The sequence below is a fragment of the Gekko japonicus genome, unplaced genomic scaffold, assembly GCF_001447785.1.
Source record: "Gekko japonicus isolate JY-2015 unplaced genomic scaffold, Gekko_japonicus_V1.1 scaffold1373, whole genome shotgun sequence".
NCBI lineage: Eukaryota > Metazoa > Chordata > Lepidosauria > Squamata > Gekkonidae > Gekko > Gekko japonicus.
Genome location: NW_015163130.1, coordinates 405,734 through 428,906, shown reverse-complemented (window position 1 = coordinate 428,906; position 23,173 = coordinate 405,734). Strand labels below are relative to the sequence as shown.

Here is a 23,173-nt window from a genome sequence, read left to right as displayed (position 1 = left end):
GGAAATAAAAGCGAAATGAAATTAATACCATTCTCAAAGCTGGGGACCTCCAGTAATGGCATGAAAGGAAGAGGATTTATAGTGCATGAACTGAGAGTGTTAACAGCAACCCGAAGGACGACCGAACAAGCCGGAAGGAGAAGATAACAGAGGAAGCTCCTCCACGTCAGCGATAGTAAAAGTACCCAGCACGCAAAGAAGCGGTTCTGACTGTGTCCAGAAGAGATTTTTCTTTTTTTATTAACAGAAACTCAAGGGAACTCAAGGGAACATTAACAGAAACTCAAGGGAACATTACTAACACACTAACAGAGAATTATATGTGACTGGACTAAGAAAAGAAGTTTGACAACACACAGAAGAAGCTCAAGAAGTTTAATTGGACATTACTAACAGTTTAATTTACCAGTTTATATATCACTCAGCTTTCTCTTTCTCCCACTGTCTACCCTTCCCATTTTTTCTTTTAAGCGAAATACCTCCCCTTTTTAGGGGAGTCAATAAAATCTTTATTAAAAAAAAACAATTCAAAACTTTAAAAGTATTAAATTTAATAGTAAAAATCTTTGAGGTAGCGTTAGGGGAATTCCTAACCTTTTCCCAGTCTTCTTCTTGTAAGCATCCCTGGCAACCCATTTGCCAAAGAGATTGAGATTTTAATATTTCCACATTAAAACACATGCAATTAGAATTTTGTAAATTTTGTAAATTAGACCCTTAACTTCCCCATTTCGGTTGATTAATAACTCTTTAAACTCAGAAAAAGGATTAGAAAATGCCTGTCTCTGAAATACTTCTTCAAGTTAAGTGTAAGATTTGCAGATACCTGAACCAAGGTATCTTTTCTCCAATTCCAAGTTTGTACAAAGTTTTCCTTTATTACTTAAGTCAATCAAGCATGAAATTCCTGCTATCTTCCAAGCCTTAAAAACTTTATATTCTTTCCCTGGGGGGAACCAGTTTTGGTTAAGAAAGGAGAAAAGCTGAGAATTGCTTGATGCGAGCCTTTTCCTGCATTTGTCCCATATTTCTAAAGATGCTCTAGAGAATTGGTTATTAACAGTAGTTATAGGTCTGTCTTTAGGGTAATTCCATATGATGTCAGATAAAGGTACAGATCCAAACATCCACTCTTCTATTTGTTGCCAGTTAAGAAATGAATTATTATTTAATATCCTCACTATAGTTGCCAGGTTAGCAGCTTCATAATATGTTGTTAAGTCCGGAATATCTAAACTGCCTTCCCTAGAAGGATGTTTCAACAAAGAAAATTTAATTCTGGGGGTTTTATAATTCCAAAAGAATTTGTTAATTGCCAATTGCCATCTGCTTAATAATTCCTTCCTTTGTATTAGTACTGGAAGGGCTCTGAACAAAAATAAGAATTTTGGGAGGATAAAGGTTTTAATGATACTAATTCTATCTGCCCATGAAGGGCTCATGTGATACCATTGTTGCATTGCATTTTTTGAATCACAAAAGATCCTATTAAAATTACAAGCCACCAAATCCACTAAATCAGGTGGGATCCAAATACCCAGACACCTCCACTGTGCATATGTCCAGTGCACTGAATCCTTTTTTCTGAGTTAGGGTCAATCCATATAGGGACTATCTTTGACTTGTCTAAATTTACTTTCAATCCCGATATATCTTGCATTTCTTTAAAAATCTGTTGCAGTTCTAAAAGAGATAGTTCAGGATTGGAAAGAAAAACAGTTAAATCGTCCACATATAAACTAACTTTATACACCACCTTATCTATACTTATACCAGAGATCCTAGCATTATTTCTAATGGCTGAAGCCAGAGGCTCAATAGCCAAGGAAAAATGAGTGGAGACAAGGAGCATCCTTGTCTAGTGCCTCTTGACAAAGAAATGGGTCTACTAAGAATGTTATTGGTTTGAATTCTGGCTATAGGGTTAGCATACATTGTTGAGATAGCTGTTTTAAATCTGTTTCCAAGATTCATTAAAAGCAGAAGCTGTTTTAAGTACTGTGATTCCACACTGTCAAACGCCTTCTCTAAGTCAACAGTAAGCAGAAGCATTTCTTGATCCTACTCTTTACAGTATGAAATTAAATTTAAAGTTCATTTATTTATTTATTTCCTTCGATTTATATACCGCTCACCCCCTAAGGGCTCTGAGCGGTTTATATTGTACATTTGATACAATTCCTACCTAAGGCCACACACACAACAATTTAATGTTGTCAGTCATAGATCTTCTGGAGATAAACCCTGTTTGATCCAGTGCGATACAGACCGAAATTATATCTTGCAGTCTGTTAGCTAATACCTTTGAGAAAATTTTTACATCACAATTTAATAATGCAATGGGTCTATATGAAGTTGGATTCTTGTGATGTTTATTGCCCATTGGTATTGGAATTATATAGGACTCCCTCCATGAAGGGGACATTTTTCCAGATTCAAGTAGGAAGTTACAAGTTTGTGTTAAGTGGTCCACTAATGATGTATTTAGTCATGCCGGCTATTAATTATATTAATTATTATATTATATTATATTAATAATGTATTAAATGTTTTATAAAATTCTGGTCCAAAACCATCACTGCCTGGAGCAGTGTTAGTCTTTGCTTGTTTTATAGCATTTTGAACTCCTTTTGAAGAAATATGACTATCCAAAAATTGACTCTGTTCAGTGGAAAGTTTTTTAATTATATTATGCTTTTGTAAAAAGTTTTTAATATCTTCCACGTTGGGATTTGTAGCAGGGCTCTTTTTGTAGAAGGAATTCCTTTGCATATTAGGCGACACACCCCTAATGTAGCCAATCCTCCAAGAGCTTACAGTAGCCCCTGTAAGAAGAGCTCTGTAAGCTCTTGGAGGATTGGCTACCTTAGGGGGATGTCACCTAATATGCAAAGGTGTTCCTGCTTTTCATAGTACTCAGCAAAAGAATCTCCGATCTCTGCTGAATCGGTGAGTCTGATTTTATTTTTGTTCCTAATGAAGTAAATTTTCCTTTTGGCCTGTTTCTGTTTAAAGCGCCAAGCCAAGATTTTTACACTTTTAGGGGGTTTTTTTGGCAATATTGTTGTTTTACATATAATATCTGTTTCTGAATCTGCTGTGTTTCAGTGAGCTCTAAAACTCTATGCTCTGCCAATAGTTCTTTATATACGCTCTAGTTTCCTGGGTTTTTTGTGTGAATTCTTTCCATCTCCTGAATTTTTGCTATTAATGTTTTGATTTTTTTGTTCTTTTTCTTTTTTTAGGTGTGAAGCCAGAACAATCAATTTACCTTGCACTACAGCTTTAAATGCATCCCAGTTTGGTGTAGTGGTTAAGTGCGCGGACTCTAATCTGGGAGAACTGGGTTTGATTCCCCACTCCTCCACTTCCACCTGGCTGGATGATCTTAGGCAAGCCATAGTTCTGATAAGAGCTGTCCTTGAAAAGAGCAGTCTCTGTCAAGAGCTCTCTCAGCCCCACCTATCTCACAGGGTGTCTGTTGTGGGGAGGGGAAGGGAAAGGGGTTTGTAAGCCGCTCTGAGACACCTTTGCGTAGTGAAGGGCAGGGTATAAATCCAATCTCTTCTTCTTCTTCTTCTTCACGTACAATATGATTTTTCACCGTTATTACTTTCCTCAAAATAGTGTTCTATAACCTGTTTTATCCTCGCTCTGTACTGTTCATTCAATAAAAGGGATTTATTTAATTTCCATACCTGTTGTCTTTGTGGGTTAGATTGTCTCAATTTCATTTCCACATAAGCATGATCGGACCACACAAAGGGTCCGATATCAGTTTTTGAAATTCTGTGTAGTAATGCATAAGAAACCATTAAATAATCTATGCGGGTGTAAGAGTGGAACCTAGCTGAAAAATAGATATAATCCTGTTCTCCTTTATGAAGTTCTCTCCATGCATCACAAAGCTGGTATTTTCCCATTAACTCATGCAGTTTTGTTAACCTTTTACATTTGAGCCTTTTCCTAGTTTGTTTTCCTGACCTATCCATTTGATAATCAACAATTAGGTTGAAATCTCCCCAAATGATTATATGACCCTCCTTAAATGATTGTAATTTATCCAAAGTCTCACCTAAAAATTGTTCTTGACCTTCATTAGGTGCATAGATTGTAGCCAAAGTAATGTGCTGTTGCTCTAAAATGCCTTTAAGGAATAAGAATCTTCCTTGAGGATCTGCCAAACTGTCCTCACATTTAAAATGTACTGATTAAAATGTACCCACCCCCCAATACAACAAATACCCTGTTTATACAAAGAATAACCATGGGTATCACTAAATTAGTTAGCCCACGCAATTTACCAAAGAACTCTCAAGATACCAGTTACATCACCGGTACTGCATAGAAAATCTCTGTCTTCTGAGAGAAGTTAGAACTAAATTGAGGAGCAACCAGATTCCATTCCCTCCCCCCCCCCCAGCATAATATTAAAGATTAACATCCAAACAGCAATCTAAAAAAACAAAGAGAGTTTAACACAGTGCTTAAGTACATGAGCTGGAACACTAATAAAATAAGATTGTCCTGATTTGTCTTCTTATCCATATAGCTTATATTCAGGGTCCAGGTGAATTGGTAGGCACCGGGATCTTACTAGCTTTTTGAGCTGATACAGGGGAAAGTCTCTTGTGCTTGAAGGATTTCTTATCTTCCTGATCCATAGGTGTTTCACCTTGTAGAATGTACAGTAAATCTGCTCCACTGTCTTCATCCCATGCAAAGATCTGTTGGCCCTGATGAGCTACATATAGTTTTCTCGAAGGAAGCCACTGATACTTTTGTTTTAGACTTTGAAGTTTGGTTATGACAGGTTTTAATTTGTGGCATATAGCAATAGCTTCTTTAGGAATGTCAGGAAATACTTGTAGTGCTTCCCCTTCAAATGGAAAAGTTCCCTGTTTTTTTAGCTTCTTCTAAGATTCTCCGATGCACCCTTGCATCCAGAATTGTGCTTAAAACATCTCTTGGATTTGGGCGGCGATTTCTTACCAGAGGACCAATCCGGTAAATCTGGGTCAGAGTTGGGATTACTCCTTCTTCCAAATTCAATGCATTGCCTATGAGAGTGGACTTAAAGCTGATCAAGTCCTTATTTTCTTCTGCTTCCTCTCTCAAGCCTCTACATTTAAGGTTTACAGATTTCACTTCCATTTCTAAGGTGATCAGTGAGTCCTTTTGTGTTGCAGAAGATTCTTGCAAAGCCTTAATCCAAAATCCATCGCAGCATTCGCTTTTTGGGTGGTCTGAGTAAGCACAGTTTTTATTTCTTCAAATTGAGTGGATAAATTAGACATTTTTTCCAGCAGGCATTGCCTTAAGGTGGTTTAGGATCTCTGCAGCAGCAGGAAAGCTTGCTGCCCGCTCAGTTTGTTCTGGAGCAGTCGCCATTTTGTTTTCAGCCTGTGGGGCCACAGAACACTGTGAGGTCAATTCAAAGAGGTCTTTGACCATCTTGGAAGTGACTGTGGTAAGCCTATTCTTAGTCTGGTCGCTTTTGCCCATTCTCCGGTGCTTTTAACATGTTTTAGCCACGCTTAAGCTGGGCGGGGGCAGGAGAGACTGAGAGCAGCAGAATCACATGTCCACCATTTTCTGATGTGGCACCACGCCCCCCATGACTTCTGTATTCATTGGATTATTTATAGATGGTAATATCTAAGTGTTCTGTGCTTTCTTTATTAAAAAAGCAACTATTTGGTACTTTTATTTTTAATGAAATAGTCATTATTTTGTCGCAAAAACTTCGCCCAAACTTCAGCTAGCACAATTGAGACAGGGGCCATTAGTTCTGAAATCACTATCATTTTCTGATCACCTCTAAATTCTCTGATCTTCCTGACAGAAAATGGTGTAGAGTCCCTGTGTACAAGTTTGTAAAGATCAGACCAAGGGTCCCTCCAGCCCAGACTCCAGTTTCTAACAGCGCAGTACTAAATAGACTCAAACCATTCTAAGTTCAATGACTTCAATGGACTTTGTGATGTTACAAAGAGGTATTGGAGATGGATTCATGAGATAATGGAAAAAATAATAAGAACTAATATCCCGTTTACTCCAGAGATACTGTTATTGAATATATTTCCGAAAGACAGATAGGTATTTGATAGTTCATATGTCAACAGCTGCAAGGATAGCATATGCCAAATATTGAAACATAATGGAAATACCAATGAAAAAGAATATGTGAACAAGCTATTTGAAATGGCGGAAAATGACAAACTGACACTTGAAATGAGAGCCGGTACAGAATGGACTTTTCAAAAAACTTGGAAGAGATTCTACAGCCCCGGTCACACAGGCCGGATATTGCGGGGGGGAGGCGTGGCTGTTTGCCCCACAGTGAAAAAACACACGACTGCGCCATCAGGCATCCCCTCGCGGTCCCGGCGAGGTCCCATGGTTAGGGGGAAGATGCTGATCACACGACGCGCCAAAGAAGCGGCGCGGCACGGCAAACGGGGTTGTGTTTTGTTTTATTTTAACCTAAAGTATGCGCATGCCCCGTTGGGTGCTTGTGCGCATCCCTGGAGAACTCGGGAAAAAAACACCTTTTCACAATGGGGCATGGGCCGGCGCTGGATGCCACCGGAAACATGATCAGACGCCCGCCCTTGCCCCGCGGTTTCCGGAAACTAGTACCTCCGAGGTACTAGTTTTTTGCCGCGCATCTTCCGCAGGAAGCCTAGGTTGAGCCACGGAAGCTCTACGCTTCCCAGATGTGCTGGTGAGATCACGCCCAGAAAATCCACCTATCTTCCATTGCAGTAGCGTGGCTACTGCTCCGTGTGACCGCAGCCTACGATTGGTATAATGTAAATGTAACTGATAGATAAATGTAGTAATTTGAGAACGCAGAAAAGATAAGCTTAGTAAAATAGATAATGAATTTAGAAATTTAATAAGCAGAAGAAATAATAAAGTCTCTTGTTATATGTTATATGTTTTGGGGGGGTAGTTGGGGGTTGCTTATATGTATGTCTGTATGTGTGTAGTATATAATGGAAAAAAATAATAAAAGTGTACCCTCGGGTACTTTGAAAAAAGGATTGCACTTTAAAAGCAGCCAGTCAGATGCCTCCAGGAAGCTCAGGAGCAGGGCATGAAAGCAGTATGTGCACACACACGCGTGCACACGCACACACACACAGAGGGTTGTTTGTCCCCAGCATCTGGTATTCAGAGGTATGTTGCTTCAAATGTGGAAGCTCCATTTGGCCATCATGGCTTACAATAATTGATAGGTCCATCCTCCATTAATTGGTCTAGTCTTTAACAGTAATCTTCAAAGGTACTGTTGATACACTCCTTTCTGCGTCCCCTAATGTAGCCAGCTCATGTCCACAATGATCACCCAAGTTTGCATAGCCTGGTGGTGTTTCTCAAACCCACATCTCTGTTGATTTATTTCACAGAATCATCTCGTCCAGGGAAGAAGGCTCAGAATTTGACAGTCTTTAACAGTCTTTAACAGTCATCTTCAGAAGTACTGTTGATACACTCTGTGGATACATGTAGAAAGTCTTGGCATTCTTAACCCTTTCAGTGCCCTGTGGCTACACATTTTCCTTTCTACTTGCTCACTGGAGTGGTATGCAGTGAAGCAGGCACACCTCAAGCTGCACCACCCAGGCCAGGGAGTTGCTTCCCAGTTTAATTGACTTTGGAATGCTTTGCTCCTCAGCCTGGGAAGTGAGATGCAAAGGGAGAACAAAGCCGTCTGTCTGGCACCATTCTTGCCACAAGTGCCTATTAGTTTACGGGCCGGGGCTTGCCTCCCTGGGGCATCCATCTCTCACGTGGAACTCATCACCAGACTGGTACACAGACTGGTGAAAAGCCGTAACTTATTTGCTAACCGTAGGGTAGTGCTGAGCATCACTTGGATTGTTGGCGAGACGGTGTAAAAAAAAAAAGGGAAGAGAGAAGCAATGTGACAAGGCAGAAAGCAACAGCATCTCTCCAAGCCTATGTCATAGACAGTAGGCAGGGTCAGAAGTAGAATATTTATTAATTAGTTTTTTCAAAATGTGGATCCTGCCGCATGGCCCTTTTCCAAATTTTTTAAAATAAAAAGGGAATCATTGACACAGAGAGTACTCCATCTGTCTGTGTTATAACTCTGAGGATGCCAGTCACAGCTGCTGGCGAAACGTCAGGTACTCCAATGCCAAGACCACGACCATACAGCCTGGAAAATCTACAACAACTAATAAAAAGAGGATAGCTAACATAAGAACATAAGAACATAAGAGATGCCAATGTTGGATCAGGCCAAAGGCCCATCCAGTCCAACACTCTGTATCACACAGTGGCCAGAAATACCAGGTGCCATCAGGAGGTCCACCAGTGGGGCCAGGACATTAGAAGCCCTCCCACTGTTGACCCCCCCCAAGCACCAAGATGACAGAGCATCACTTGCCCCGGAGTCCCTAGCTATACCTTGTGGCTAATAGCCACTGATGGACCTCTGTTCCATATGCATCCTGACTGAGAGATCCATCAAATTCTGAGCCTTCTTCTCTGGACGAGATGATTCTGTGAAAGAAATCAACAGAGATATGGGTTTGAGAAACACCACCAGGCTATGCAAACTTGGGTGATCATTGTGGACATGAGCTACCTACATTAGGGGGATGCAGAAAGGCACCCCTGCCATGTCATCATCAGCAAGTGGCAGGAGAGTGGGCGTCTCCACACTGCTCAATGCTTTGGCCATCAGGTTGGCACAAGAGCACGGATGAGAAGGAGATCACACTAGGACCCTCCCTTTTCCCTTTTCAGCTGAGCTATGATGTAAGGCTGATGCATGGGCCAAAAAAGAGGCAGGAAATGTGGAGCTTAGCACCACCATTTTGAAGGCAAAGCTTAGCTCCACCCCCTTGTCCACAGGGGCTGTAAATAGACACTCTGCCCACAGCTGCTCCACAGTTCTTACTTTCAACCAGATCAAAGGAGGTTTTTGATCCAATGTCCAGGAGAAAGCTCTAGGTGACCCTCAGTCATGCTCAGAATGAGCACAACATCCCATTCCTGTTGTTCCGTGCAGGGAAAAATTCCTGTATGGAAACAGCCATTATGTTTGCTGGACTTTTTCACCCTGGCTCTCTGCTCTCATTAAGGCAGGAGTAGACAACCATTTTGTCCCATATGCTGAGAAATGCAGTGTCTATCTGCAAAGGTATTGGTGTGCCAACAAGCCAAAGAGGGGAAGTGATGAGGGTTCTGCCTGACCAGACCCAGCAGCACTGCTTGCATTCATGAGGATTATCTTGGCTCCTTGGGATGGAGAACTGACCCTGCGCACTGAGCAAAATTACCTGGCATGCCACAATTTAGCACACGTGCTAAGGATTGCCTACCCTGTGTTAAAGAAATAATCTGCTTATGGATTAATTTGATTTTTAAATATCTGTGTACTTCCTTGTTGCAAACATTAATTAAAATTAAAAACATTTTGAGACAAAGAGCAAAAACGTTAATACAAAAAAATATACTGAAGGACAAATGACAACATGTTTTAACAACAATTTTTAACAAACATATCGATCCAATAATCAACACATGAAGAAAGTGACTACACACATTCAGTGTAAAGTCCCACTGCACTGGCAAATAAACTCCAAAACAAGTTCCAAAAATCTAATCAACCCTATCAAATGCTCATGGAAATAAAATCGTCTTTACCAGAGCAAGCCTGATAAAATTATTTGGAGACGGAGTTCCATATCAAGGGTGCCCTTACCAAGGAGCCCTTGGTGCCAACCAATCTAGCATGCTGATTATGATAATCTGAATGAAGAGAAGTATTAAGCACAATGGTAGTGGATTAGCTGGGCATCGTTGAGGCCTGTATCTCTTTGCAAAAGGTATTTGTTCAGATAGTTTGTATAGTTTGCCAGGTCCCTCCTGGCCACCAGTGGGGGGTGGGGTCGTAGAGTTGCCAGATCCAGGTTAGGAAACTCCTGGAGATTTGGGGATGGAGCCTGAGGAGGACCAGGACCTCAGTGGGGTCTAGTGCCACAGAGTCCACCCTCCAAAGCATCCATTTTCTCCAGGAGAACTGATCTCCAATTCTCCCTCTGTGGAATCTTGTGAACAAAAATTCTACATTGTGAGCTATTGGCATTAAAGTTGTGAGCAAGCAATTTGGCTACTCCATAAATTAGTCTGCTCTGGAGCCATCCTTCCTGAGCTAAGACCAAAATGTGTGAGCCGGAGGCTAAAAAACTGTGAGCTAGCTTGCACTAACTCACCTTAGAGGGAACACTACTGATTTCTGTAGTCTGGAGATGAACTGTAGTTCCAGGGGATCCCCAAGTCCCACCTGGAGGCTGGCATCCCTAGCATGTGTGTAGCATATAGTCTTCCTCTAGAGGACTTCCTTGGAAGTCATCTTGGATAACATGACAGAAATGTAAAGAGATGTCAGCAGGCTGTTCTCAGGAGGGAAGGCGGCATGGTACAGCCTGATCTCGTCAGATCTCAGAAGCGAAAGCAGGGCCAGGCCTTGGAGTGGAGACCACCAAGGAAGACTCTGCAGAGGAAGGCAATGGCAAACCACCTCTGCTTCTTATTTGCCTTGAAAGCCCTTTACTGGGATTGCCATAAGTTGGTGGCAACTTGATGACAGCTTACATCAACACAAGCAGCCTGCTGCTGTTAGGTGTCTAAAGAAACCCACCAAATTTTGCAGTGACCTTGTTTATTCAAGTTAAGCATCTTGATTGGGAAGGACCCCGTTGGTTGGAATCGGCCCCTTAAAACTGAGGCTTGAACACAAAACAATGCTTTGTTGAAAGGGGGAAAAGGAATTTGTGAAAATGTATGACTTCTGCTGCCATATTAGCACTATCCTTTCTGAGAACTGAAACTATAGTTCAGGAAGTGGGGGAGAGCTAAAAATGGCAGAAGGTGCTTATTTGAAACTGCCAACAGTAATTCTAAGCAAAGAAGTTTCCCCTGAGAGCTGACACTGGGGGTGGGGAGTAGATCACTGCTGTGTAGGGAGGGAAGAGGAAACTCGTGAGGTGCTGGGGGTAGAGAGACATATTTCAGCTTCTAGAGAACATTGCATCATCCTTGGGTAGGAGGGAGCAGGGCCAGCCCAGGACATTTTCCTTTCCCAAATCAGCTGTGTTGCATCATCTGAGAGATGCACCTTTCCTTTATACAGCTGCTGAGCTCCCTATGGGTATCTTTTTATCTGCTATTCAAAGCAGAGGGCATTATGTTTATGAGGTCTAAAAAATGTCATTCTTACATGCAGGGCACACAATCTCTGGGACCACACACAGGCTCAGCTTCACCCAGAGTTCCCAGTTTGCTATGGGGCTGGGGAGCCTCCAAAATTGGGAAATGACATCCTATATTGCTACTCCAAGGGTCTGCTTAAGTTGTTTGTATAAGGCCTTGTCTACATATGCAGTGATAGAAGGCCGGCCCTCTATCATCTGATCTAAATGGCCCAGGTTGGCTGGATCTCATCAGATATCAGAAGCCTAGCTGGGTGAGCCAAGGTTGATACTTGGAGAGACCATCAAGGAAGCCCAGGGTTGCTTCTGCAGAGGCAGGCAATGGCAAACCACCTCTGTTTGTCTCGTGACTTGAAACCCCCATGGGGTCGCTATAAGTAGGCTACGAGTCTAGACAGCACGTTCCACCACAGAGGGCTAGTCTACTTTTAACTCCCCCATGAAAAAAAGGCCTTGCCAATAAGGACTGGGGATGCCAGGGGGAAAGTTCTGGCCCAGTCCAGCCCCTTCACCTACTGTGCTGGTTTTCCACTTAGAGGGAATTATTCGTGTGAGGGAATTCTGAAAATGTGAACTCTGCAATTTGAAGTGGTATGGTCCATTCTACCAGCTCTGTGCTCTATGAGAGCCAGTTTGGTGTAGTGGTTAAGAGTGCAGACTCTAATCTGGGAGAATCGGGTTTGATTCCCTACTTCTCCACATGCAGCTGCTGGTGTGACCTTGGGTCAGTCATACATTCTTTCAGAGCTGTTCTCTCACGGACAGTTCTCGAGAGAGCTCTCTCAGCCCCATCTACCTCACAGGGTATCTCCTGTGGGGAGGGGAAGGGAAAAGGACTGTAAGCTGCTATGACACTCCTTCATGTAGTGAAGGGTATGGTATAAATCCAATCTTGTCTTCTTCTTCCTCCACATGCAGCCAGCTGGGTGACCTTGGGTCAGTCACAGTTCTCTCAAAGCAGTTCTCTCAGAGCTCTCTCAGCCCCATGTACCTCACAGGGTGTCTGTTGTGGGGAAAGGAAGGGAAGGTGATTGTAAGCTGCTCTGAGACTCCAAGTGAAGGGCAGGATATAAATCCTCCTCCTCTTCTTCTCCTCAGTGCCTTGAATGCCCTGGTTTCCATCCAAAATACCATGGGAACATATGTGATCCCATCCCCAGCTGAAGGGAGAAGGAAGATATGGTTGTCTGAGATGGAACAGTAGTGTAGATTCTAAAATGGTTCTTTCTAGACTCTCTCTTTTCCTCCCCCTAAACCCCGATGTGGGATATTGCATCTGCTGCAAAAAAACAAACAAATGAAAAAGCAAAACAACAACTGGTATCAGCTCCTAGTCTAAAAATATGGCAGATTCTAGTGTTGGATGTGTTTTTGTTTCAAAAATAGCACTTCCATGTGTTCTCAAGTGAGCAAGGAACATGAGTAAGAACTGCCCTTTTTGAGTTTTTGAATTGTTTCTCCAGAATCAAAAAGGCTGCAGTGGAACTCTATAAAAGACAGAAGTCACTTCCTAAATGGTGCTCAATATGTAGGATCTTTATGAGTCTTGTAAAAACCAATATAATATGTTGTTTATTGCCCTTGGTTTCCTGTGTGCAAGATTTAACAGCTCTGCATTCTATCTACCAATTTCTCCCCAGCTGAAAGGGCAAGGTGGTTTTCCTGTATGTTCATCTTGAATTATTTTTCTGTCTGCTCTTTTTCCCTACTACTCTTCTTGTCTCACCAGCACTGGAACTGTAGAGAGGCTCACCTAAATAACACTCAAGAATAAATCTTTATAGAGAGCCATAATCCATAAGAACATCAAAAGAGCCCTGCTGGACCAGAGCAGTGGGCCTTCTAGTCCAGCATCCTGTTTCAGACAGAGGCCAACCAGTTGCCCTGGCCAAGGGTTTCTTCTGAAGTTGTCTCAGAGCACTCATATTCAAAAGTTTGCTACCCCTAGATACGAAGGTTCCCTTTAGTCATCATGGCCACTGATGGACCTCATGAATCTGTTGAATCCACATTGTAAGTCTGAGGAGCCTCTAAGGATCCTAGAACTCCTTCCACAAACCCTTTTGTGATGTCACCTCCATTCTGACACCGAAAACCAGATTTTACAGTGAACTTGTTAGTTTAACCCTTTCATTTTGATTCCCACCTGAAATTCTGCCTAAGTATGAGTGATTGTGTTGACTCCTCCCCCCCCGTTAGTGATGGGTGAACCTTCTCCTCCTTCCATCCCACCCTGATTTGAAGTAAACTGGAATGAAATCCTTTATTTTGAAAATAAATTATCCCAAGCTCAAGCACATTCCAAAATTCAGACCTCTTTGTGATGGTAACAAGGCCACAGGCCTCCATCCTACTGGCCTCTTCTTTTCCCCAAGCTTTCCTGGTAGGTGTGATAATGTACGATAAGGCTGCACATTAGGCCAAGGATGGTTCTGTGGCTGGCACATTTCTTGTGGTCTCTAATGGCCCTCTACACTGCTGCACATGTCATGGAGCCATCTAGCACCTAAGAGAGAACTCACTATGAGTCTTTCCACAGGGAACGTTCAGATGAAGGAAAGGCAGCATAGAAAGCTCTTGGCAAGGGGTGTGAAAGGAGCCAGTGTCGAGCCAACAGTAAACTGCAAAAGAAGTGCGAGGCTGACTCAACACGGGCTCAGAAAGGAGAGGCTTGAAACACAAACATTTCAAACCCCCTTTTGGATATCCTCCCATCATCTGTCTCTTCTCCCCCCCCCCCCCCTTGTCTTGTTGCCCCTGCCCCACTGTTGAAATTTCTGTTGTGATCATAATAGCAGGAGTCTCGCAACCCAGATCACCCCTTATAGATGTTTGCCTGGCCCCCTCTCAAGGGAAGGGGTTTTCAACCACTTTGGGTGATTTTTCCAATGGGCAAACAGACTCACAGCTATGAAATGCCTCCTGACATCCATCCTAAACCTAGGTTCCTTCAGCTTGAAACTACTGCAGTGCACATCATCCTCACTTAGGTCTCCTTTTCAAAGAAATCTAGTACTATGTTTTTTCTTTAATGTCCAGTTCAGTTAAACATCTCCAGCATCTGTCCATCATACTTCATACATTCTACATCTTAAATCATCTTTGGAACCTGGCGAATGTAGCCCTTAACTCAAGACTCAGCTATGCCAAAGCAGAGTGAAATGGAGATCTACATTTGGCGTGTGGTATTCTTCCTAATGGAGCCCACAGCATGGCATAGAATCAGATAATGGAAAGGAACACACACGCCATCAAGTATCCTCAGTCCATGCTTCCCATCTCATGCTATCTCTTGGAAGGCTTTTAAGTGAGCATCAGACTGCTGACATCTCTTAGCTACTGTATCGCCACCTGCTGGGTGGAGGTGAGATTTATACTTTGTGCCAGTTCCTCTTAATGACGTGTGTATATAGCTAATGCTTTCTTCCCATGAGACCTACACGTGTTGGTTTTGCTACAAGATGTGTGAAAAAAGCAGACAGCTGGCATATGGGATGTACCAGCCTCATGGCATAATGGTTGTATGATCATGATATGGTGGGATACAAAATGGAACCTCATTGTGATGTATCATGAACAGGGTCAATTTCCTTTGCTCAGAACAGCTTGTTTCAGTAAATGAGAAAAAATACAGGACTATATAACCAGATTCACTTGCCACTTGATGGCTGTAACAAGGAAAATGGTTAAACTAAAAGGTGATCCATACATGCATGTACACTATTTTTTTAAAAAAAAATTGTTTGATTTGATTTTTAGACCGCCCTCCCGTGCATGCAGGGCTCAGGGCGGTGAACAACATTTAAATATAAACAGTTACAAGTAGGGTTAAAACTGTTAAAACAATAAGCTCTACAATTATTCCAGATGGCGCTTAAAGGATCGATTTCTGTCCTTACCCCAATACTTGATTTCTATTTACTTGTACCTTTGGTGACTGGCGATTGAACCAGCTCTCTTGAAATGTATTGGTTTTGAGTCCACAGGAGGGTATATGGAAGTTCTCTCTGTGACGTTGCCCATTCACACAGGTAAACGGGCCCTTGGTACTCCAGTCATGTGTAAAAGAAGAAGTTTTTATGTCTTACCAAGATTATTTAAGACAGCTATGCCATCCCCTTCAGATGTTTTGTATCCCAGGGGCAAATGCATACAGCAAGCTTTTAAAGTCTGGTTCTCACAATACGAGAGAGACCAGGGCCAGGGCTGGATATACTTCCCCTCGGTAAAGGTCTTACCCTAAATCTGCAAGGAACTCAAAGCATTATGATTTGCCATAGGGCACTTAAGAAGAATCAAACATTTTAGGCACAGGTAAACCCAGTGCCGGATTTATGCATAAGCTAAATAAGCTACAGTTTAGGGCCTCGCAATCTGCTGGAGCCTTATTTGTCATTTTAAATTATGTAATTATTTCTGTGATTATGTAAACACATCCTTTATTATTTTTAATAAAAATTAAAATACAATATATTTTCAAATATTAAAAAGGCGTATATATTTTAATTTTTTCTGAGACCAGCTGATGTAATTTAAAACAGTAGGGGGCCTCTGGGTTTTGTATAGCTTAGGGCCTCAGCAAGTCTAAATCCGGCCCTGGGTAAACCCTAAAATGTTAACAGAATGGGACTGTCTCTTGATCTGTTTTCTGATTCATAAATAAGAACAGGGGAATACAACCTCCAAAATGGCGCTTCAGATGGGTTCACTGGGAATGGGTGGGCAGGAACAATACTCCCGAAACATTCTTGAGTAAGACATTTAACTTCAGACCTGAGAAGCCTACCTTTTTGGAAATGTCAAAATTGTGGCTTCATCCTGAATAGAAATTACACAAAAAAATTCAGAGCGAATAGGAGAAAACCATTTCAGGATAACAGTTGCATACACACAATTCGCAAATGGTACAAAGGTGAAACCAGTGTTGTAAGTTACTTTGTGTTCCCATTGGAGAGAAAAATTGGCATAAATATCTAAATAAATGTTGTCTGAATTATAATCTTATTGCTGTCCTCATTGAACTTGGCACAAGAAAGCATAATTTGACCCTGCAGACACACAAAAGCCAATTTGGACAGAAGATTTTCCACCTGTGGTGCTATCCAAAGCAGAGTTACACCCTTCTAAACACGTTTGACTTTGATGGACATAGAAGGGTGTAGCTTTGCTTAGGATTCAGCTGTGAATGTTTTATTTTAAGGCCTGGCTGATCTGAAGAGAATACCTCAGCAGGCAAAGAACACGTTTGACTTTGATGGACATAGAAGGGTGTAGCTTTGCTTAGGATTCAGCTGTGAATGTTTTAAGCACTGGCACATCTGAAGAGAATACCTCAACAAGCACACTCGCAAGCCTGTATTCAGCCCCCAAATGCCCTTCTCTGCAGCACATCCGGCTCCCCCGCATGCCTTGCTAGGGGTCAGGCGCTGCTTCATCTATCTAAGGACTGATAATGAGTGGGGTGAACAGCTCGGCCTCTCTGCGGGGCGATTCTAACCCTGTAATTCCCTTATGCACGCACAGGTAGTACACGTATTCCCCCCCCCCCCCCCACAAAAAACACCGCTCCACAACCCCACAGTCCCCAAGAAAAAAACACCGTCCCAAACCCTCACGCACATCTACTTGAATCTCCGAAGCGGAGCCATATATTTATAGGTGTGGGCCGCGCAGCTCCAAATGAGGACGTAAACATTCCCACCCAGATGGGCCCATCCTGATAAGGCGGTCGGTCGACTTCTCCCAGCCGGACTCGCACAGCCCTTTGGCGGCCGGAGATCGGCGGAGCTCCCCACACGTGAGTGGGCCGTGCCCAAACAAGGGAGTTCCTTGGTGACGCACACCTCCATCTCTGGGCTGCCGGGGCGGGCCTACGCACGGTTTGGGATCGGCGGCGTATTTAAGCGCCCGCGCCGACCTCGGCAGCAAACCAAAGGAGCTGAGAGTGAGAGGGCGCCCGGTGCCATTGCGCAAGAGCGTGCGCCTGCTGCTCCGTTTTTGTGCCGCGTCTTCTTCTTCTTCGCGGATTCGGATTGCCCCGCCCCAGCCATGGTGATCGAGGAGGTGCTGCCCCTGGAGAGTTCCAGCCTGGCCCATCTGCTGCGAGATCCCCAGGAAAGCGGCCGCACGCTGGTGCTGGACTGCCGGCCCTTCCTCGCTTTCTGCCAGGCGCACCTGGTGGACTCGCGGCCCGTGCATTGGAACGGGCTGCTCCGGCGCAGGTCCCGTGGCAGGACCGGAGTTAGCCTGGATTGGCTGGTGCCCGACAGGGCGCTGTTGGGGAGGCTCCGCAAGGGAGAACTGACCCACTTGGTGGTGCTGGACGAGGCCAGCGGCTCGGTGGCGGCGCTACGGCCGGACAGCTTGGCTAGGTTGCTCCTGAACGCGCTGCTGTTGGAAGACAGATCTGGGACCTCGCGCATTTACCTGCTCAAAGGTAAAAAGATGCTCTCCTCTTAGGGATGCCAGGCTCCAGGTGGGACCTGGGGATCCCCTGGAATTACAGCTCATCTCCAGGCCACAGAGATCAGTGCCCCTGGAGAAAACGGCTTTGGAGGGTGGACTCTATGGCATTGTACCCCACTGTGGTCCCTGTCTTCCCCAGGCTCCATCCCCAAATCTCTAGGAGTCTTCCAACCTGGAGCTGGCCACCCTACACTCTCTGACCCTTGCCAGTGGCCAGGGAGGTTGTAACCACCCTACCCCATGTAGAAGTAGCAGCAGCATAGAGCACCCATCAAGGCATATAGTGCTTTGCTGAGCAGCATCAGTAAAACAAAGGAAGTCTCTGCCCCTAGGCCCATACAGCTGGGATGCTGGCAGTGGTTTGAGCTTGATATGGACTGACTGTAAGAACAAAAAGGATTAGCTTCCTGGCCCTGAGCTGGGGCTTGGAGGAAGAAAGCAGACAGGCCCTCCTGAGAGAATAGTACTGGCTACATTGAGGGAGAATTATACAATATCATCCCCAACTCTGTTCTGCCAAGGGGCACAGTGAATCCTTGGATAGCAGCTGCCTCTCCTCCTAGCTGCAGTCAATTACCCAGCAGGCCATTGTGTGGACATTTTGACCACACCAACCTGCAACAGCACCCAGTATGGAAACAGTTTTTCCAAAAAAAGTGTTCATCTTACAAGTGGAAGATTATCAGATTTGTTTTGGGTGTTTTTTCAGAATAATTTTTAAATTTCACTTTTAAAATACATGTGTACTTTCTTTTTTTAAAAAAATTAGGTCTATATAATTTAACTAAGTGATACCAAGTATGTATACAAGTCTCCTTTAAACTCAGCAACATCTTAAATTGGTAGATGGGAAGAAATTTAGGAAGTGGAACACAGCTGGCCTTTTACTTGCACACACGTGCACACACCTCTGCTGAACTTTTATCACTGACTTTCTGGGATGCTTAAAGCTAATCCTGAATATTGTAGCAATAACAACATTTAATTTAACATGGAATCACTAGTAGGAAAAATAGAGATTCCCTTCTGTGAGGCATGTTCAGTTGCTGTTCCAGGAGTAAAATTGCTAATGTGGATATGTCTTCTGTCTCCTAAATGTCTACCCTTCCAATAATGGATTCATAAATTTACAGTATCTCTCTCCACAATAGCATATTCATTAGACTGAACACCCAGCTTCAAGAAAGGCAAAGGCACTACAAACACTGGCATCCTAAAACCTCATCCTTGGTCCATCTCCTTACATAACATACCACTGTCTCCTGCCACAAGTACTGACAGCAGGATTTAGCAATAGAGTAACATTAGTATTACTAGGGATGGGTTGCCTTCTGGTAATGGGTTATTAGCAACTATGAAATCTATTCTATGGACGGAAAGGCCTAGAAGGTTCCTCGGATGAATCTCAAAATCCTTCCTTGCTCTTACTAGCCAAGTACAAGTGTTACCAACACCCTGGGATACTGCTTGTATCATTTCCACCTGGTGAAATGTGCTAACAGGCCATCTTCTTCCAACTTGTGTCTTCTAGGTGGTTTTGAGAATTTCCAAGCCAATTTCCCAGAACTCTGCTCTGAGACTCCGATGTCAACTCCTTCACCTGCTCTGAGAAGCCCTGAAGACAACAGCAATGAAGCAATCACTCCCCTGTATGACCAGGTGAGTTCTCAGAATGTGACCTGTGTGTGTATTTGAGGGGCCAAAGAGGTGGTACCTTATGACACTTATGAACACCTCCCCATATACACAGTCCCCAGAACAGCTACTTAAAACAATTAATATCCCATGCTTTTATTTAATTGAACAGTCTAATCTTTGTTCCATCAATAACCACAGTAAAATTGCTACTTGTGAGACAAAAGATAGTTGAGGTGGAATAAAGGGGTATTTTAGAGCTGTGTTGGCCACCCTGTCCCAGAGATTTAGAGCGAATAACAATTATCTACCCTTATATATTCTCTGATTCAGTATAGCTGACTTTTGGAGATGTCTAAAGAAGAGCATAAACTTACAGTTTAAAAAACCCAGTGCTGTGTGTTTCATTCCCATTCCAATGATATACCAGAACTAAAATACTCTCAAAATAAGCAAGAGCACTCTTAATTCCAACTCCACCAATTAATCAGTGAATATTTTAGTAAGTCAATTGATTGCCTACGTAAACCTTGCAGTCCATAGTGATCCGTGCAACATCTTCAATCATCAGTACGTGAGGTTGGATTTGAACCCAGGGTCTTAATCTCTCCCTTCTATTTCAAATGCACCTACTGGAACTTATGGGAAGCTAGGCAGAGAGAAAAGGATGTATCATAGTGCATATCCCTTGTGAGGGGAAGGTCTGTCCCACTTGTAACTCCTATAATGTGCTGCCATCTGGGAAGCATCTAGCTGACTCCAGTGACAAGAGTGGGATATCTCCCCCCCCCCATTAACCTTGCTCCCCGCTAATCATTTCGGCACGGTGCAAAGAAGTCTAATGGGTCCTCTCTTTTTCTTTTGCAGGGTGGGCCAGTAGAGATTCTCCCCTTCCTGTACCTGGGCAGCTGCTATCACTCCTCCAACAGGGAGGTTCTGGAGTCCCTGGGAATCACTGCCGTGCTCAATGTGTCCTCCAGCTGCCCCAACCACTTCGAAGGACAATTTCTCTACAAGAGTATCCCAGTGGAGGACAGCCACATGGCTGAGATCAGCGTTTGGTTCCAGGAAGCCATCAGCTTCATTGGTAGGTGCTTGTTTTCTGCCAGCCTTTTTAGGTTGTAAAGGAGCATAAGGCCTTTATGAGCCAATGTAGACAACCAGACCATTCTAGCAGGGCGTCAAGAGCACTTGCATCATCCTGCCAGGTATTATTTTGCCACCCATTAGATGTAAAAGTGTGATAGGACAGTTATTCATATCCGTTTCATGTTATATCTTTCAGTGGTAGAAAAGAGCTTGCAAAACTTAGAAATCTTGCTGATTTCTGTAGCAGATACTCAATATAAAATCCAAATATTGTTAATGCTGTGACATTTGATATGTCAAGAAACCCAAATATATATTCTTAAACAAGACACTATGTAGATGGATCAACTCAGTACCTTACTGCTGTACCACTTGACACTACTTTGTGGGCTGAAACTTTACACAAAGTCATTTGGTTAGCGACTGCTTTTGGGATTCCCATGCTCCTAGACGACATAGTGTTCCTTTAAAAGGGATGAGGGCAATTTATGGAGGATATGACTTGACAGCAGTTAGCTGTGATAACTAAATGGAACCTTCATATACAGAAGCAGTATATCTTTGGGTGCAATCAAAGAAGTGACTGCCTACTTATCTAGCTGGAGACTTTCTTACGGACACCTGGCTGCTCAAAACAAAATGTTGTGCTAGATAGCATAGTCTGGTCCAGATGTGGGATGTCCTTCCTGAGGGGTAAATGTGGCACAAGAAGGGGTCTGATGCCCCACAGTTCCTGTATGATCAGCACCTGTTGGGATGAGGAGTGCTAAATGGGTCCACTAAACCCATAAACACTTCCCTGCCATGTATCATATCTTTGAAAGGCAATAGAAATGTCTAGGGTATGTTCCAGTCTATGGTTGCTGCTGGCAGTTGAGCCTCTGCTCTTGGAGACATAAAGTAACTGTTCTTTCTTTCTTTTTCCTGTAGATTCAGTCAAAAACAGTGGTGGGCGAGTGCTGGTCCACTGCCAAGCTGGCATCTCCCGCTCCGCCACCATCTGCCTTGCCTACTTGATCCAGAGCCGCCGGGTGCGCCTGGAGGAAGCCTTCGACTTCGTCAAGCAGCGCCGTGGGGTCATCTCACCCAATTTTGGCTTCATGGGGCAGCTTTTGCAGTTTGAGACGGAGGTGCTGTGCCATTAGCTCCGTGGCCTCTTTATCACCTGCAGAGCCAGTTGATAGGAAGGGGGTGGGCAGCCCTCCTTCCAAGGACAGAGAGACTGAGATGCCTGTTTCTGTTTACATCCCAGGACAATAGCACTTCTTGATTGCACTAAATGACGCTGGAGGATCCCTTTGGGGAGGGGAATCCCTTCTGCAGCCAGACAAGACTTTCTCTCTTGGTTGTTTTAAACTGCCCTGCTCTTAACCTGCTTATTGCACAATAAATATCTTGGATAAGGGCGGTGGAGGGTGGGTTAGACAGGGTGGAGGGTGAGCCGTCCCAGTTCCTCCATTGGTGAATCATTGTAAGGCCAGAACCAATGCTCCCTCTAAGCTGTGGAGTCCTGTGAGCAGAAATCCTACTTTGTGAGCTACTGGCATTAAAGTTGTGAGCGAGCGATTTGGCTACTGCATAAATTAGTTTGCTCTGGAGCCATCCTTCCTGAGCTAAGACAAAAAAGTGTGAGTCGGAGGCTAAAAAACTGAGCTAGCTCACACTAACTCAGCTTAGAAGGACCACTGGCCAGAACTCTCTCACTGGAGTTGTAAAAGAAATCCAAGTTAGGATGTACTTTTGTCATGTCAGTGTCACCCCAAAACTAGCACTTGGTGGTGCCTGTATCCTCCTTATCTCTCTGCCAGAGTGTCTTTGTGTCACTGTGAAGCCTGTGGTTCAAACTCTCAATCTCCTTGAGTTATTTGGGGAGGTTAGCGCTGTTCAGCAGTAAACAATTTGCCGGGTTGTCACATGATGTTGTGTCTAACAAATGGGAGCAGGGCATGCAAAAGAGCCAGGAAAGGCTATTAGTATTCTTCCAGGTAATCAAGGCAAGCATCTTTCTCCCTCTTTCCAATATTTTTGTGAAATAGTCTGAGAAAATGGCACTAGCAGAAGGTGATCCAGCAAGGTCCTTGGCTAATAGGGGTACCAGCACAGTCTATTTCACATGAGACTAACATTTTAACATGTCACCCATGGAGATGGTGAACTGGCAGACCAGTGACTGAGGCAGACCACTTCCCTCTGCCGGTCTTTCCAGCTTCTGGGCCTCAATTGTTGGCAGAGATTTTTCTTTCTGCTATTTTCAGGGTAATCTTCTCTCTTTGTCCATCCTCCTCAGCTTCAGGCTCAAGTTGAAATGCCCATGGAAATTCAGTTCTACGCTGAACTACTGATGTCCCACTAGAGTACATGGTGCCATCCACTTGGCCCTTTGATCACCAGCCTTACGTAGGTCAGCCAATGACCAACAAGCATTCTCTATAACCAGTTATTGGTTGTTCATATATGCTGTGAAAAAGGGAGGCATGGGGGGTGCAAGAGTCTCCCCTTCCTCCAGAACTGCAGGACAGGAACATTTGCTGCCCCAGTGCTGTACAGCCTTCCTTGCCAGTAGAATGAGCCTGGGGAGAGAACCAGCCAGCCTCCTGTTCTGCAGGGATGAATCTCCTTTTCTGAATGCACTGACAACAGACAACACCTTTTGCAGCCAAAGAAAACCTCCCTTTCCTTCCTCCGAGGTGTTGTCTTGGACAACAGTGGGCACAAACCACTGGGAATGA

At 43.7% G+C, this 23,173-nt stretch overlaps 1 protein-coding gene across 1 annotated transcript; it reads left to right on the top strand.

The window, feature by feature from the left end:
- The first annotated feature begins 17,197 nt into the window (after positions 1-17,197).
- DUSP2 (dual specificity phosphatase 2) lies at positions 17,198-21,971 on the top strand. Its single transcript, XM_015406935.1, has 4 exons — positions 17,198-17,691; positions 19,252-19,379; positions 20,223-20,442; positions 21,375-21,971. Exons 1-4 carry the CDS (start codon positions 17,304-17,306, stop codon positions 21,587-21,589), a joined length of 951 nt encoding a protein of 316 aa, XP_015262421.1. The 5' UTR covers positions 17,198-17,303; the 3' UTR covers positions 21,590-21,971.
- The last annotated feature ends 1,202 nt before the right edge of the window (positions 21,972-23,173 follow it).

Excerpts from the sequence above, each read along its gene's own strand:
- DUSP2 (XM_015406935.1), top strand. The coding sequence starts at position 17,304 with ATGGTGATCGAGGAGGTGCTGCCCCTGGAGAGTTCCAGCCTGGCCCAT. Across the intron at positions 19,380-20,222 it reads TCACTCCCCTGTATGACCAG|GGTGGGCCAGTAGAGATTCT; the intron begins GTGAGTTCTCAG and ends TTTCTTTTGCAG. Across the intron at positions 20,443-21,374 it reads GGAAGCCATCAGCTTCATTG|ATTCAGTCAAAAACAGTGGT; the intron begins GTAGGTGCTTGT and ends TTTTTCCTGTAG.